The sequence below is a fragment of the Periophthalmus magnuspinnatus genome, chromosome 13 (assembly GCF_009829125.3).
Source record: "Periophthalmus magnuspinnatus isolate fPerMag1 chromosome 13, fPerMag1.2.pri, whole genome shotgun sequence".
NCBI classification, from domain to species: Eukaryota; Metazoa; Chordata; class Actinopteri; order Gobiiformes; family Gobiidae; genus Periophthalmus; species Periophthalmus magnuspinnatus.
The window spans coordinates 7,150,383-7,169,093 of NC_047138.1; the positions used below are offsets into that span (position 1 = coordinate 7,150,383).

The 18,711-nt window shown below is 39.3% G+C and overlaps 2 protein-coding genes across 2 annotated transcripts in view; one reads left to right on the top strand and one right to left on the bottom strand.

Annotated features, from left to right (window-relative positions):
• The window catches only part of rtn4rl1b (reticulon 4 receptor-like 1b), a 129,225-nt gene extending 120,558 nt beyond the window's left edge, over positions 1-8,667 (bottom strand). Inside the window, exon 1 of the mRNA XM_033977617.2 lies at positions 8,037-8,667. Coding sequence (XP_033833508.1) covers positions 8,037-8,049 — 13 coding nt within the window. The 5' untranslated portion in view covers positions 8,050-8,667. The remainder of the gene's footprint in view (positions 1-8,036) is intronic.
• Positions 8,668-9,552: 885 nt separating this feature from the next.
• dph1 (diphthamide biosynthesis 1) overlaps positions 9,553-18,711 on the top strand; it is a 32,808-nt gene continuing 23,649 nt past the window's right edge. The window contains exons 1-3 of the mRNA XM_055225877.1: positions 9,553-9,621; positions 10,180-10,325; positions 14,785-14,848. Coding sequence (XP_055081852.1) covers positions 9,566-9,621; positions 10,180-10,325; positions 14,785-14,848 — 266 coding nt within the window. The 5' untranslated portion in view covers positions 9,553-9,565. The remainder of the gene's footprint in view (positions 9,622-10,179; positions 10,326-14,784; positions 14,849-18,711) is intronic.

Sequence of the window (18,711 nt, forward strand, 5' to 3'; positions counted from 1 at the left end):
TAATCAGTAATTACAATTCCATCTGTCCCCAGTCCTGCCTTTTAAATTAGCCCCATCCACTTCTCTCTTAACTCATTTTAGTGTTTCAGAGTCTTTCCTCGAGCGATTTTATGCACCGGCATCTGGTGCCAGCCCCTATCTGCCTGTTCCACTCTTAAAATATTTATGACAATGAAGTGCTAATTGATGCTTTTAAAGAAAGCTGGAATATTGTCTGCACTTGGCGGCAACTTCAGTATCAAAACTACACCTGAATTATTCAAACAAGCAGCGGCTAAATAAAGACCAATTTGCTTGAGTCTTATTTGATTGTAGAAGGGAAAAGTGGCATGTTTTGAATGCAGTTTTGGTACAAGGGGGGAATTACTGCAGCAGTGATAACAGTGTGTATAATTATTACACACACACTGATATGGCTATACATTATACATGAAAATTTAAACACAAAAATTACAAGTTCTGAACGCAAGCAGCAGCGGATATAGTTGTAATGGGACGACGCACAATTCCCATGAAATGAGATATGAGATTGGGTACACAAAAACGAGCTGCGACCAGATTTTGACAGCATTAATCATAAATAAATAATGTGGTTTCGTTAACAATTTTGGCCACACAATTTGATCTTTTCGTTGTCATTGTTGAGCCTGTGGTTTTTCTCACCAGCATCTAACCCTTTTTTCATTCCTTGCCAAATGCAATTCAAAGAAAAGATGTATCACAATATTATTTTCCAGATGTGTGCACAATCTTGTGAAAATGTATCTTTCGAGATCTTGTGGCATGAGATCTTGTCCCGTTCGTAGTTTTATTACATCGGCAGCAGGAGCGCCAGAATGCCTTGCTGTAGTCAATAGCTTTTGGATTTTTTGCTTATGTTTGTAAATTGTCATCGTAGCAGCAATTTCTTCTATAAATCTATAAGAATGTATGTTTTTCAGCTTCCTGCATTTCTGAGTGATGCAATTAGCAGTTCAAAACAAAACATTATATCATTTGAATGAGCAAACGTCCGCGCGATATCAGCAATCAACAGGAAGCTCAAACACGTAAATCCATTCTTTGAGATTTATGACTGTAAAAAAAGTGCGCTATCTTGTCTCTAGTGTGAAATGTTTGACATGTATATACTTCTGACATTTATTATACTGATACTTGAGTCATAATACCTGGTCGTGTCATTAGGCTGTCCTCTGCATACAGGTGTAATTAGCTTACACTCTGGTATACCGGCGGTGTTAGTGCGGTGACAGACAGCAGGCTCTGATAAGACTTGCCAGGACACAGCACACAGAGATATTACAGTGTGTGAGCTCAGATGTGGCCCTGACAGGAGGCCCTCATTAAAGCAGGCCGCTCGGAGGCAAGACCTGAGAGGACTGACACCACACAGCAGCCTTCACAATCACATCCTATTCTTGTTGTTCTCTCCCTCATCCTGGGCGACCTGCACGGTTTTCATTCCAGTAGCATGAGGAGCAGAAAGTTGGATTTGAGGCGGATAACTTTAAACCAGTGTAATCTGAAGATGTAATTGACTTGTGTTCACGACAAAAATGAACTGTAGCTTAGTTTACAATGACACTGTTGTGCAGAGCAGTAAGGAACTATGATTTGGTTGTCCTGTGCAATGAAAACATAAAAATACAGAGGGGAAAAGAGTTTTAAGTATTGCTTGGGCATCTAGGTTAAACTCTGCCAAATCAAAACATAACCTATTGCTTGGAAAAAAACAAAAACAAACAGCAAATGATTTATGGCAACCTCAAAAGGGAAGTCATAAGGGAAGATAGGAAATACAGAGTGTAATATTTTGCTACGGAATCTGTCACCCGTTTGTATCCTTTATTGCAGCCATATTTTTGTGATAGTGTTTGTTGCACATATTGATAAATCTGTATTTTTATTCATTGTGTGGCCTTGGGGCATACTCAGTTTAAGTAAAATGTCAGAGTCTAGTTTATTAGGACTAGCAGTGTGTGTGACATAAGCTGCTTTTTCTCCTTTCTCCTCACCTCTGCTCTGTGTGCGGATATGCCACTCCATCTTAAGGACCTGTGAAGTCTCAATGCCGAAAGGGCACATGCACAGGTGCGGCCAAAGTCGAATTGCTGTCCTCCGCACAAAAGCCCCTGTCGCCTGGGGAGGACGACTCAGAAAAACGGGGGGCGGCGGTCCAGCACTTCCTCCCCTTATCCCCTCCCATCGCACCTAAGATCAATGGCATTCTCATTGACATTGACCTTTACATTCCAATTAGCCACTTAATCACAAATTAATTATTAATATTAGAAAAACCAACAGGGCTTAGGTTGTTTGTCTCTTTCACCTCATTATCATCGGCTAATGATCGTCCCCGCATCTCATTTTCAGCACAAAGCTTGGAGGTGGCATTTATGCACATATCCAAAGAATTCTAAAGGCCAAAGCGATGCCATTTATTTCATTTTATTCTCCTCCGTTGCAGATTGTGTAATTTTCACCCCTGACCCCCTCCGCACATGTTGGAACGTCCTGTGGATTTGAATCATTCACATGTCCCTCAGACTACATTAACAAGAGAGTGCCTTCCCTCCTCGTGGCCTCATTCATAGTGAAATGGTGGACAGGGCAGTGTGGAAATGACTCGTGGATGAAGAACAAGAACTGATTGGTAAAACGTGACACGCACTGGGCAGTTGTGTCTTTACTCTGCTGCTCCGGTTAATTATTTATCCTCTTGTGTTTGGTGTCATATGATTCTTCGGCGCTAGAGGCTTCCTGGAATCACTCATGAGTATTGGCCACTAAATAAATGGCTTTTGGATTTAAACAGGCTCCTTTGGCTAAACAAGACGGTTGGGATGCGACAACAGAGCCGATGTAATAATAAATATGACTCACCAATCCTATTATTGGCAATGTCCTTTAGTCAATTTATCTTCAAAGCCTTGTTTACTTGGTTAGCGATCCCCATCTTCTCTATTAGCAAAAGAAATCATATTGCCTTCTTTTTATGCTACACAGGTATTTGCCATTTGTAAATAAAGGAAGTGGATTGCAGTAAAACTAGTAAGAGTTTCATTATTGACCTTATTCTGCCCTGCCCACTTTTTTTAAATGCTACTAAACCAGATTTGTTTAAAATGTTCTATGTTCATGTGACCTACAAGTCAACGCTGCACCGATTCTCTGTGAGGCTTTAAAACGGCTTTGTAGTGTGTATTGAACTTATTTGCTGTCAAGATCAGCATGCAAAATAATACAACCCGAATAATGATGGCGGCGCCCACAGCTAATTCCAGTTTAAGGTGAATATAAGTGATCTTGCACTTATGTATTCATTAGTAAGTTTGAAAAGCATGAGCATCATTGTAATGGCAGTACTATAATAAAAGTATACTTGTATTACTAGTAGTAATTCCCCTTGGCTCAGATCACAACAAAATCCCAGTGCACTATGTGTTTTGCAGTTGTTTTGCATATTTCTGTCAGATCTTGTTGATATTTTTCCTATTTCCAGTTAAGTACATAGTTATAGTGTATAGTGCATCTCCCATTTCTTTCTATTTTTAGCAAATCTTCAAAAGGTTGTCAGCCATTTTAGATCCCCGCTATTTACAGCGAGCTTAGTCAGATTTAAGGATTTGAGGTTTATGTTTCTTGCACTTGTCTTCAAAGTTCCTCTTCTCCAGATCTGGTCCATCCGCACTACCTCTCCTGCAAAGTGTAACAATGCAGCGGTGACAGGGAGAGATAGCAACGTCTGACACTGGCAAAGGATTAAGCACATGATCATTTAAGAGCGAAATCTATTCTGCTTCAAAGAGAAGTTTCTCAGGGTCTTAGAGATGGGCAGGGAGTTTCTGCTGCTGCAGGTTTTGTCATCTCACTTCCCTTGCATAGGGATTACACTGGGATTTTCCCTATCTGTTACTGCAGCCGGCTACTGATATGAACCACAAAATACTGGAAAAATACTAAAAAGATCGTAAATACTGCTCAAATCTGAATGAAAGACAAACATGTTATGAGGTTTCATTCTTTATGATTTTGAAGTCTGTCATGATAATTACTATTGTTCAATACATGATAAATAGAACTGTATAGTTTTGGGGCTCAATATTTATTTGCTGTGACTTTTCTTTGGAATAGTGAGATTTATTTGTATAATTTTTGGTAATATGATGAGGTTTGAGCTCTAGAGTGGTTGAGCAGTGTTTCTGTAGCTCATTATCATTTCATTTACACTATACATTAAAAAGTGTTGCTTTTTTATGGTTATTGTGTGTCACTACCATGAATCTGAGTGGAGCGTTGCATTGAGCCTTTGAATGTTCTGTGCGATGTTCCCTTTGACGTCTAACCTAGATGCAGAAGATCAAGTACGGCAGAAGCTCCAGAGTTTTTCAATAGCTCACAAACCCCACCAAAACCAAACCTAATCCTGGCTTCATAAATGTTTACAGACTGGAACAACTCCTGACCTGGCAGTGTGTAGACGTTGCTCCTGCCCGAACATTGACTTTGAATGTCAGTACATCAAATATCTTCCAAGCACGCTAGTACAAAGAGAAAAAGGTCTTTACGTTGTATTGCAATGGTGTTAAAAGGGCACTAAAAATGAATAATTGTGAATTAATAACAATTGTATTTTCCAATCCACTTTATTTAAATAGCACATTTCAAAGTGCTGCATAATAGAAATATACAATAAAACTCTATTTAACTCCACTAATCCTCATTAAGACAATACAATTTGTGCTGAAGTGGTGAAAAAATCCAGCAATTTCCCACAAAAGAAAACAGGCAAAGTCCACTCAAGGAAAGTTCTTGCTGTGGCGTGAGACCAGAGTGGTAATCATTTGGGCTGCGCAATTAATCACATATATTACTATGATTGCAATTTCAATTATTGGTCTTTTCAATTACTGAAATGTTTTTTATCGAAAATAGAATGAATACGTTTCTGTTCAGAATGATTCTACCCTGCAAAACTGGAGCAAAGAGTCATTACTAATAAATTATATAACGTCTATATTTTCACAGAGTACAGAAGTAATCACTTTAAATAATTGTACTTTCAATTATAAGTCAAATAACAGTTATTATGATTTTCCCCAAAGTCCAGCAGCCACCAAATATTCACAGAACAATTTCCCCTTGAACTGAAGAAAAATGGGATTATCAAGGTCAATTTCAAATTTACACGTACATTTTTGCTTCCAGCTTTTCCTCAAACCCCAAATATGTTATGTATTTGAGTAGGTTAAATGCCACTGAAGCGTGATAAATGAGTCTCTAGTTCATTCCCAGGTTAAGTGATTTGGTCTCATATTTCGGAGTGCTTATCACAGGCTTTACATGTTTTTGCTGCTAGGCACAAATTATGAGAGTGTTCAATTATAGCCGATGCATGGCAGCTTTTCAGAGCATGACACCGGATGTGAATACGTTCAGCTTGCAGGGGGCCATCATACTTGTCCACACTATACTGCCAAATGAAAACATCAAAAGACTTTAAACAGATCATCCATCAAACTGTACTAAAGATCATTACACATCTGCTTTTCAATGCAGCTCAGGATTTCTCTGGCTCACGACCAGTGCACTGTACAGTATGTGTCCGTACGGTATTGTTAGCTTGTAACAATGTTGCATAGGATGTAAATATGTATTGACATTTCTGATTGATCTGTCTCTTTATGTGATTTTCCCCAAGGATGAAAGATTGTCCTACATTTTACTCTCAGTGAGAAGGTTCCTGTCTTATGTTTTTCAACAGATTTACTGTTCTCAATAAACATATAAAATTAAAATAACATTTGTATCTTTATGACATTTCAAAAGTAAATGGGTGTGTACGGTTATTATTGCTGTAATTATAATTGAGCCATACTGAAATCTGCAACAGCTACTAATCAGCTTTAATCACAAATACAGTGTTACATTTACTGATGACTTATAAACTTACTTGCACACTGTACTTTTACTTTAATTGTTTTCTTGCTGCTCTACATCTGCTTCTTAATTATAATAATAATTTAACAGTATATTGTGCCAGCCTTTAAAATGGCACTGTTAAAAGTTTTGCTTGAAAACATTCCTCTATTGCAGAACGCCTCATTAGTACATACTATGTTTTATTCATAATTTTCAATTTCAGGAGTGCAAGCATTGCTGTACTTTGTTGATGGCTTGTGTTGTATAGATTTTGTATGCTTGTTTACAGCTCTGAATACCAATGAATACTAAAAAGGTTGTTCATTTTTCGATAATTGCAAATAGCATAGAAGCAATTATGGCACGTCTCAGCGTAGTATACATTCAGTAGACAACTTGTCCTTTCCATTTCAGAGCTGTTCTGACAGATCTTCCCTTGTGCCCACTCTATGGCTGACTGGTTAAGAGGAAAAGAGGAATGCTACAAGACGGACACTATGTTTTAAAATACAACTACAGTGACAAGAAGCCTGCATGGTACATAGCACAAATACTCTGAAGATTGGTCAAAAATGTTACATGTGCCAATGGACAATACATTTTAATATGCCTGCAGTATACTATAGAACATTCTTAATTAATTATCCATCAGTGCATATCTTTAAATCCAAAATGGCAAGCCAATAATTTAAGACCAAAACAGACAAAAAAAAAAACATGCTGTAAACCAAATGCAAGAAGGGCTTCCACAACAGTGTTAAGATTGTGAATGGAAGATAGTAAATCTATCATCAATGTATCAGCCAGGCTCCCTACAATGTGTTATTTCAGGTGCAAAATGCAATCCAGTACTTGCCAGCAATTAGATTCGACTAAGACTGCTTGTTTTCTAATTGTGCAGCTTTACATTTTGGCATATTATGAAGTATGTCGACCACTTGAATGTATTCATTAAAATGCAATAACTGAAACTCCCCAAAATGTTTATCTCCATATCAGCTTTTCTTCAGCATTCCGTTTTCATATTTATAAGCCCTTGCATCTTCTACAACAGGCCTTTTCTCTTAAAAGTGACTCCAGCTATATTAAGACAAGTCAACATGGGGCGATTCAGCTCAACTGTTCAAACAGAAATAAGCAATCTGATGGCAACCAGAAAAAACATGCTGTTTTCCCTCTGCCCCCCAGGCTATCTGGAGCAAGACATTTACTGCATGTGGGTTTAGCAATAAATTTAAATGGAGCTTGTTTATGTTTTTTATGACCACTTCCATCAGACAGTAACATTGAAGTCTTCAAGTTCTAGTCAAAGAAACATTAATCTTATTTTGGCTCCAATGGGGCCCATGGGATTGTGGATCCCCTGCAAGATAAGGCATACCAAGCAACTTCCATGTTTGCCTTACAATAATGTACCCTAATTACAAGTTTCACCATCTCCATTGCTCTCAATCACCCATTACCTTGACAGTCAATGTAGCTGCATCCAATTACCGCGTATACAAATAATTGATGGGCATGTCTGATGTGTCTGAATCTCGTCAGTTGCCATCGTTCTATCTGGAAAGTTGTAATATTAAAGGTCTGAGTTTGATACGAGGGGCAAAGGGTCTGAGCTGTTAATATAGTATGTAGCCAACGGAGAATAACCTTGTGAACCGCGGTTTGATCCATCACACCGAGATGTAGTGACACGCAGAAAATAATAATGCCGGAGCGCGAGAGCAGAGATAGCCCTGTGACCCAGGTACAACTCATAAACTGCACTGCGGCATCAGCTGTATTAATATCATAATGTCATGTCCATGTTGCCTACATAGTCCTGATGAATGCCCCTCTCCCCTGGAACCTATAGTTGCAAAATTGAAACATGTGCGCCCAATTGCACATCGCTGGAGCCTTGAACACACAGTCACGCAACGTGCAGCATATTAGATGGGTTTTATTTCATATTATCTTCGGCCAGACCATCAAAGATCGACAGCAGCAAAACTGGGTGGTGTAAACCAAAGCCAGCCAGAGGGTGCAGCCAATAGGGTTTGCGTCGAGGGAGATTGACGCGATAAAAAAGCAGGTGTCATGGAAGAGTTAGAAGTTAAAAGTAGCCTACTTACCCCGACTGAACATTTTGCAGGCTTTATGTGCTTGTCCTCTGCTGTCCTCTGAGATTCATCTACTCCTATATTCCAGACTTGAAGTTGGGGAGGTTGTAGTTTTGGAGATATGGATCTCGCCTTTTCACAGTCACTTACTCTTCACTGCACTGATCTCACACTGCAGTCTGCACACGACTGAACCAGCAAAGAAAATACATGGAAATACCTTCAAAACAAACTTTGTTAAATAATTGCAAGGCTCCTAAAACATCGCATAAAACATGAACGTTTATCTCCAGCGCGTAAAGCGCGCCCTGGACCAGCACAGCCAACTCCTTTTCAGAGGACGCAAAAAGCTCCGAGTCAGTTTTGGGGTGTCGGATGATTAACAGGGTATCTCCACAAATGTTTAAATCAAGTGGCCAGCATCAGTCTCCTCCGCTGCTTCTCCAGATCCACAGGAATTGTATCATATTCGTTAAAATCTCTAATTAACATAAGTTATTTGGATTCCTCCTCTGATGTTGGATTATAGACGCAGTCTCCTCAAATCCTCCTTAATAATGCAGACTTTGATGTCTTCTTTAGAATCCCCCTTTCCTCGCTCGTCTTTCCACTCTCAGTTGTTACATTTCTAATATTGTCTAAGAAGACCTCTCGGCTTTACGCCAGTGGATCAGATCGTGGCTGCTTGACGCGCGCGAGGCAGGACAGTGTGTTGTAGTGGCTGCGTGGCTCCAGCGGGCAGCATCCTTCTCAAAGCCTCTCACTGGCTGCCTCCCTGCGCCGTGCAGCTACAGACACTGGCCCACACCGCAGGAAACACGATAGCGCACAGCACCAACAAAAACACGCCTAGACGCCAGTGAACTCTGAAATCAGGACAGAGCTAACATATGACCACCAGATGCAAATGTACCTGCAAATTATACTTTTTTGGCAAAACAGATCCTATTTTATGGATATTCATAAGATAGGAAATAGTGTAGCTTATTGGCACGCAAATGTTTGAATTGTAAAGTAGGTTATGGAGTGAATGATGGAATGTGCATTTTCTTGAAAGATTAGACATACCTCTACCAGTGTTTCATGGTCATCTTATTTTCCCTTGATCCCAGCAGAGGAGAACAACTTTTTGCAACCTGCATAAAATCCAACTAGTCCAAGTGCTCTCACAGTGAAACAAAAATTGAAATTTACCACAATTTTGATAAGTCAGTTTAGGCTTATTTTATTTGTTATTTGTTTATTTTAGGTTACTTTGTATTTATTTTCCTATTTAATTATTTTGTAAATGCCTATCGCACGCTTTTCCGGAGTTATTCGTTAATTTATCACTTTGACGTTTTAATATATTAGGAATAATTATCATACATTTAATTTAGCCTGGTTTCGAGGGTCTTTTTCGTGGATCTACTGGTCTCCCTCTGTTCAATTAACCAGTGGCATCGATCATCTCGGCGCTCTACTCTCTCTCCTGGCGCTATCACGTGTCGATTGCTCTCGCCTTTCCCTTCCTCACGTGCGCTGTGTTTGGATTAAGAAAGATGGCAGCTCCCACGTCCGACACGCAGGTTGTTCCTGTCAAAAAGGCAACAGGCAAGTATCACGGCCATTAAAACATACTTTCAATGATTATAATGATGTTAGCAGAGGAGGGCGCGTTGGGCTTTACAATAATGTGAATACGCATAAGTCTCATAAGGTTTGTCTCCGTTAATCTCTCAGAGCGCTGTAAATTACCCCAAATATGAACCAGACTGGTTCATAGTAGACATACGAGGCAAGGAAACAACACTTTCACTACTTGTGGGAGCTGTGATCAAAGTACCGAGAATTATGATATACTTTTTGTGTCTGTGAGGGACCCTTGTTCAACTGAGCCGCAGTCATTTTTAGCCCATTAAAGTTGGATCTACTGTATTCCACTTTAATAAAGGCTGCTTTAGTGCTAGTGACGTGAGATTTACATTAGATTTTCAGGTCTATGCGTTGAATTGAAATGCACTTCCCTTATCTGCTTCTCTACCTACATGGTCTACGCATCTGCCATCACCTAAATAATATAACCTGTTATTAACATGCAAATGAATTACATATAATATAACAATACATCTTTAATACTTAATAATTCGTGTTACTTGCTTGTTTCTTCAGTGAGAGGACCACGAAGAGTAGCCAATCAAATCCCTGATGAAATCCTCGAAGACCCTGAACTTCAGGAGGCCATCAAGGCCCTCCCTGCAAATTACAATTTTGAAATCCACAAGACTGTGTGGAGAGTGAGACAAGCAAAGGCTAAAAGAGGTAAGATTTAGCATATGCTTTTGCTTTGCTTTTTGAATTAAAAATAGTTCTGGCATTGAAAAGTAACATCACCGTTCATAACATTCAACAAATTATTAGGTCATTTTATTACACAGTATAAATTGCCTTTGTGAATTTACTTTTTTGAACAGTAGGCCTAATAAAAGTGTAGATTAGGGCTGGGTGACATGATGGGAATAAAGCAGATGTGATCTAACATCCTGTAACAATATGTGAGATCCAGCATCCTCGCATTTTATTGGTCAGCCTCTCTCATGACAAGTGGATTTAACAGTGAAGTGTGAACTCTCAGAAGACACACATAGTTGTAGTTAGTAGTTACGACTTAAAGACTGAATAAAGCTACTCAGTGTTTGTCCATGAATCGTGATACAATTGAAATCATGATGTTGGTTTTGGAGAATTGTGTTACACTTTTTGGCATATGGTGTAGAGATTGCGAGTATTGGTTTAGAGTTTAGAGAGACTGTTAGAGTGTGCCCTCCATTCATTCACGCACTATACTACTTTTCAGTGATTGAAAGTTATTTGTCTCTAGACTCACGACAACACATAGGTTACATTTTCAGTTGGCCTGCAGTTTGTGATTCACCTTTTGTTTAGTAGTCTATCGATGGAGAGAGCTCTTTGCCTTTGTCAGCTGTGGCAGAGGTGTGTTCTGAAACCTTTCTGTGTTAATAAACTTGGCCTTTTCTCTGTAATGACCTGTCTCTCACTGTCTGTATGGGGCGTGCCTGTGATCCCTTAACCTTTCATCTGTAAGACACACTGCTGCTCCTCCTCCCGACTCCATCTATCACTCCATCTATCACTCTATCTCTGGGCATCGTCTCTCTGCCGCCTATAGCCTTTGTTTGTCCCACTGTTGATTGTTAAATGTCCTGCAGGCCCAAAGTCACAATGTTTTTATAAGTGTGCTGTTCTCACGACACGTGGCTATGTGAAGCTAGACAGCCAGCAAACTACACAAGGCCTATCTTTCTTGATTTTCTGGAGGTCTCTTTCAGTTACAGGAAAAAAATGCATATTATTGCACTGTACATTTGGAGTGCAAATACAATAGCTACCTCATACGCATGTAATAAGTCATAGTTAGCTACATGGAACAAACACAAGTCCACATTACATGTTCAAATAAAATGCACTTGTGGCCTTGAGCTAAATGCTTGACATATATCCTCTCTGTAATAATCAAGCTAGTACTACGGCAAAAGTGAGGTCTGAAAATGGCTCCTAAACACGCTGAATGTGCTCTAAACATTTGAACCTTGGAAAGCCTTTGTCTATCTAATTATACTCTGGGTTCCTTAAAATAGAAAAGAAGAAAAACGAAATTGTGATGTTTTGCCAAAATCCCTATATTTTCACAATGACATAAATATTCAGACTTTACATGAAAATTGATTCCCATTTGGAACAAATCTAGGAAAACCAATCAAAGTGAGCCATTAGAGAAGAAAGACCTGACTCTAGTGAGAGGCCTGAGCTCATCAGGGCCCATGTGCAGATGGGAGGAAGCATCAAAAAGACAAACATGCCCGGAGCTTTCCATCCTGACATTAAAGATTGAAAGTGATTGACTCTTGTCCTAAAACAACACAAAATTCACTAATTGGTTTTGGATATTTTGAGCCAGTTTCTTAACTCAAAGCTTATAAAAAATTAGTTTTTACAAATGCCAGAACTATAAACCTGCAATGATGTTTGTCCTTCTGTAATTAGAGCTCAGATGTGAGTCCCATCTGAGCTTTGAGGATCTTAGTCAGTGTTGCCATTGGACTTCTGCTCAGCTCTCACAAAGGTAATTCGTTTCTGATGGTTTAATTGGTTGGAGAATCAGCTCCGTGTTGCTTTGTTGTAAGTGGGGAAAAAAGGCTTTGAGAGGTTTGTAAACTTTAAATTCACTTCAGAAAACACATATCACATGCTAAAATACTTTTTCAATTCAGCCCTGGTTGGTCTAATAAGACAATAATACAATGTCAAGCTGTCATTATTCTCAGATTTTTTTGCTTAACCATATCGGTATAATCCCTCAGTCGTCCAGTTATCTGTCAACTGGACTAAAAGTTGTTGGAATGAAGACGTTTTGCTGTTCAGCCAAGCCGCTTCTTCAGTTCTGGTCAGATTACTGGTGGACACTGCCTTAAATCTATCTGAAGGGAGGAGCTAACTACTCTGAAACTAACACCTAGCTCATTAGACCTAGCTAACAAACAAACTGTAAACAATGTGGTGTTCTAGTCTAAACACCACATTTGAGTTATGCATTTACTTACCCAAATCAAAATTTGTGTTTCAGTTCTAATCTAATAAGACAAATATTGCAAAAAGCTAAATAGCTTATTTACCTGATCTGTTTCAGTGGTAGGACTTTCTGCCTTCGTCAGAGCTGTCAGCTGATTGCGGTGACGTGGTTCATAACAGCTGTTGTTCCCAGACGTGGTCAGTTTGACAGATCTGGCCGAGCTATCAGATTGCCTACCGTCGAGTGGTGGTCTCTGGAGAAGTGAGTGCCATGTGTAAATCAAGGTGAACACCCCCTCGTCTTTGTTCATGGACCATGCAGATCTTGTTAGCCGGGTTGTTGTTTCCTTCGCGCGCTCCTTTTTGTGTTCCTTTTCTCTTGTGTTAAATGTTCTCCCCGTCTCCCCAATGTATGTTTTATTACATGTTTTGCCTGGAATCTCATAGATGACATTGCACTTGTTCACTTGTTCTCTGGTTGGATTCTGTCTTTGGTGTGTTCGGGGAGTTGTCTGAGCTTGGTGTGTAGTTTTATTATAGCACTGTTGTTGTATTTTCTTAGTTCTTACCAAACACAAGGACACAGTGACACTACCGTAGATATGGGGGAAGCACAAAAAGGAGTGCGAGAAGGAAACAACAACACAGCTAATGAGATCTGAGAAAGAAAAGACAACACAGGAAAACCTAATGTCCGCAATATCTGACCAATGTAAAAGGGAAAACCATATTCTAAATGTACAATATTGTTAAAAATGTGAGCTGCATTGACAGAATGCAACACTTAAGCAGTTAGTTTGTATCCGTAAAGAGTCATAGAAGTTCATAATTCACTGTTCTAGTACTCAGATGTTATCATTGTGCAGAAAAATAACCAAATATTTCCCAGGAAAAGTACCCACGGTAAATATTGACCTGCAAAAATAATTCTTCCAGCTAACATGTATTGAACGATAAGTCGATATTGTATTTACCGTGGCAAGCCTAAACAGAGGAGCACAAACACAAAAGATGGATGCGAGAGGCATTAAGCTGGGCGCACGGACCACCAGCAGAGATGAGGGGGTGTTTACTTTGGCTCGCACTTAGGACTCACTTCTCCAGAGACCACCAGGCGGCAGGTAGGCGTGGTCAGTCTGGTAGATCTGCCAGACATGTCAAACTGTCCACTCCTGGGAACAACAGCTATTAAGAGCCACGTCATAACAGTCAGCTATTTAGCCTTGTACAATATGTGTCTTATTAGAAGAAAAGAGAAAGTTTCATTATAGAAAGAAGACAAAATCAGTTTTCTAATCACATTACCCAAATCACAGTGTCTACCATGTTAGAGCCCTTTTCACTGTTATATGTATCTTCAAAAACATGCATTTTTACATACTTTATTGTTTTAAGACTGTTATCAAGTAAGATATTATTATTATTTTTTTTACACTTGGGCCAAAAAAAACATAATGACAACAAAAATATAATTAAATAAATAAATAGCTCGTGATATAAATTGGGCAATTTATGTACCGGTATTATAATATAAATCATGTCGAAGTCTCATCGTGTCTCATTCTCGTGGATCCATCTCTTGAAAATTGTCTTGTGAAAACTGTGTCTCGTCCCATCCGTACTGAGCAGAGCATCAAATGAAATACATATTGGTGTATTAGAGTCTCTTATTACCCATCTTTGAGTTACATTATTAGACATGTGATATCTACCTACAACCTCACATCCATACTTCATCTTCATTTCAGTGTCACATTGTATTGACTATAGTAAGTATCCTTATTAAATACTCAGTTTTCATCATAATTTGGCATTGTCATGGGGCTTCATGACGTGTGTTCAGTAGCAGTGAGGTGACACATGACTCATAATCACCCACAGACGTAGTGCCAACCTCAGACACGGGACAGAGGAAATGTACTGTATAGTTTAATGGCTGAGCACTGACTAGGAGCTGTGGAGTTGGAGCCCTGATTATTGGTTTGGACTGCATCTCCAACAGTCCTTCTAAAATAAACCAACAGTCTGAAGAGAAATGCCCTGAAATGTCACTATTAACTGTCAGTGCAGTACTCTGAACTAGAGGCAAAGGCTATGTATAGCACCAGTGTTGAAGATTTATTAAATAAGTTGTCGCTGTCACTCCGACACAGCCATATAACCTTTACATTTTGCATTTTCTATTTCCCAGTGGCTCTGCAGCTTCCAGAAGGACTCCAAATGTTTGCCTGTGTCATTGCGGACATTATTGAGAGGTAAGAACACCGTATTATATGAGACACATCGATCCATCTCCAATGCACAACATTTGATTCAACACTATGAAACAGAATAGTGCTACAAATGGTTGTGAAAGTTACTCCACTTCTACTTAATATTAAAAACATGTTGGTTTTGTAAAAAAAATTAATGATAAAGGATTTTTGATGATCCTCTCTGGTTCAAAACTGGAAAAAAGAGGAGAAGAGATACTATTAGGTTGTTAATTACTTGCACTTTGTCAAGCTACTAGACTAAACAACAGATTTTAAAGAGTAGTAGTTTTAAGTGTATATGGTGATAAATCACACATATTATTTTCTTCAAGCCACTCCTAAATGTTTTAACCCAAATGGCTCCCCTCATTTAACTGCAGGATGGTGTTTGGTCGATTCAAACCTAGTTTTGTGATGGACACATTGAAGAATAGAGTGCCAAGAGTGGCAATAAACGCTTGTGAATAGCTTTATATTTGATTTCACTTAGGAAATTGAGATAATCAGACAGCTACTGCTTGTGCTTGTGCTTGACACCAGAAAATGACACAGCCATACAATATTTAAAGATAAAAAACTAATGAGGTATTAAGGAAAGTCTCTGCACTGTTGATATCGGGTATTTGCAAATAGTACACAAAATCGCTGTATTTTGGTATTGATATAAAGGCTCAAAAATGCAAATGCAAAAATTGTCTCTAATCTCTTTTAAAATGACTTAGAATAATGTATATTTTATTTTTATCAGGGGCTTTTAGATAGCAGCTGTATAGAAAAGCTTTTGAGGATGTAAGGACAGCAGTGGGTTTGGGCTTGGGCAGGCAGCCAGTGATGCATATGCTGTCATCTTTACCATATGTTAGATCAGCTTTGATGGTTTACCCGCTTTCTCATTCCTACTTTGAGGTTGCAATATGAACTCACTGTCATAAATCTTCATCTACATCTATGTTCAGTTTTGTCAAGGTGCATCAAAGTTCAGTGTTTTAAATATATAATTATTATATATGATTATACTATATATGTTGGTTTTGTAAAAGATTTAGTCCACATTGATAGTTTAGTTCAAATATTCGACTGCTTTGAAGATTTCCAAACTTTTACAAATGTGTGAGCTCTGCCTACATAACTAACAGAAGAGGAACCATATAGAGCTGATGAGTGAGTGAGAAAGCTGTTGTGGAGGCAGTTCTTGGAGGATCATGGAGGAGTTTGTGATTCAGCGCAGCATGTGATGGAGGCCATCACCACTGTACCTGTTGTCTCCTCTCATCTTGTCGGGCTGGTTTTATCTGACAGCCTACAGTCCTGGTGGTGCAGCCATCCTGTCAGATTCAGAGGCTTTGTAAATTAAAACATGCGCACATACGCACAGTCTCCCGTCCATCAGCACATATTCTTTATATTGTGCGCATCAAGTTGAATCATTTGTGTAGAGGCAGCAGCACACAGCCTCATGGGTAAATGTCAGCTGTGCGATTAGACAAGAGCCTGGTGGAGCTTCCACTCCTCCTGCCCTCACACCACCAGTCCTCACTGCACCCACAGCACAAATGAGCTGTATCTCCACTCTGTCAAATAGTGCCAATGCACCGTATGGATTAGGGCTGTGCAATTGATCACATTTGAGTCAAATCAACATCCAGCTGTAAATAATCGCCAGTGATCATTTTGAGGCTTTTTATTGTTTTAACATTTTGCCTACAAAAACTGTTTTCTGTGTTAAATGGTATGCTGTTGAGTAAGTAACGGGTCATTCAGCCTATCACAGTAAAGCATGAACTTTAAAAAAAATAAAATAAATAAATAATATGGCATATCGCCCACCCCTATGATGCAAACATGTGGCACTGATGATACTGAAATACTTGGTCTTGGTTGTTATGGGCTTATTGCCATACTCTCCCTACCATCAGGACCTGTTTGTCAGTACACATGTACCAGTTCTCATGTTCCTTATAAAGATAAACACCACCCACTAGGGCTGTAGGCTTATAAATGATTAATTGGTTGATGATGTCTTTGCAGACCAAATTAGTATTAGTAATGTGTATACATTTATTTATAGTTTAAGAATGTATGTGGGACAACGGCACGGCGAAGAAAGTATTGTGTGAGTTGGCTATGATTTGAGAGGTACTACCTTTTACATATAAATACAGTACATTTCCTCCATCCTAGTTTAAATAGTTGATTTTGCATGAGCTCCCATGCAGTTGTTGTCGTGTGAATGCAGTTTGGATGAGATACATAGTCAGATCATAGTAGTTTTGCCACATCCTCTTTTAGTTGACTGATCGGTCGACAGGGCATATCCAAGAATTTCTTTACTTGACTCGAGCCCTACCACCCACAGCGGGTCCTAGCTGAAACCCTCCCCTCATCATTTGTGTGTCTCATACTAAGACCGTGGCTCTGCTTCACCCTCTGGTCACCTAGATCCCATGTCATGGAGAGGCACATCATGTCCAGACACAATGGGAGTCCTGATAGGTGCTGACATGGTGTAAAATAATATCTTGACAGATAGCACCTTGGAAATGGACTCACTCGTCATGAAAGGACAATTGAGTCCCTCAAGAAACGAGGTAAATGTAGTGTCTGTGTCATGAACAAGGCTGGGCATGACAAAAAATCCCTGTTTTGTTTTTAACTATATTTTCCCTTAAATGTGATTTTATGTTGGGTAAAAAAAACAACCAAAAAACCCCCACCGAAAACAGGCCAAAAACATTGAATAATCTCAAGTCATTGTGGGAGCTGATCCACTGCAGGAGCGTTAACATGTGATTTCCCCCTCTGTAGCAGCACTAATACTCTCTATCTCCACCCGCACTTTGGTCTCTTATCTTGTTTCCGGTCTTTAGCACTCTCGGATCTGATAACCAACATATCAAACCAGATTTACTTTCCTTTATTATTTTTGAAGATCTCCAAAAAAGATTAGCTCCACTGCAGATTGCAGGCTCCCAGATTTCCAACAGTAAATCATAGCTAAACCTTCCTAACTGTTTTTACATACTAACTGGATAGGCTGTTATACATATTAGCTCGTGTGTGTTTTGACTTATGTCAAATACAGGAAATGTTGTATGCTCCATCAGGCTGACCTTATGAGACTTGAGAGACAGATACATGGCAACATTACGCAATCATTTAATCACCAGTGTCTCTTTTTGTGCTTGCATTAAATTTTACACCTAATATATTCTAATATCAATGCTATGACTTCTTTTACTTGTTAATTATTTTGAATTATTAATTAATCATTGCATTTATAACATACCCAAAGTGCTTTACATTATTCATTCACTACACATTGAGGCCCAGCCCTGCTTAGCTCCTGAGATCTGACCAGGTCAGACTTTGACAAGCTGGTATGGCCACAAACAGGTAAAACAGTTGTGCCAGTGTTTTTCATTTATTCATTAAAGCACAAACATACACATTCATATTTTAAGAGGAACATTAGAACTTTTATTATCAAATAGACCAGACTTACTTTTATTACCTGGAGTGTATTTTTCTAAGAGCTATTGACTCCTTGAACCTTTTCTTTAAATATGCAGGGGTGAGGTTGACTGACAGGCCTGTGCTGTCACATAGGTTCATTTGAGCTGTCTGTCTGTAGAGCCTCAGTGGCAGCGGCACGGAGAAGTGCTGCACACCTGCACCCACCTTGCTGACCTGCTTGTCAGTGTGTTTCCCAAGAGACTGCTCTGCTACATCTGCTATTATTAGATCAGGGATGCAAAAGTCACACAGCCAGTGCAGACCATCTACACAGACACAAAGAGGAGCAGCCAGGCAGCTAAAAGACGGGGGCACTGGGGGCACATCAGTGCTGTCCTCTTCCAGGAGCA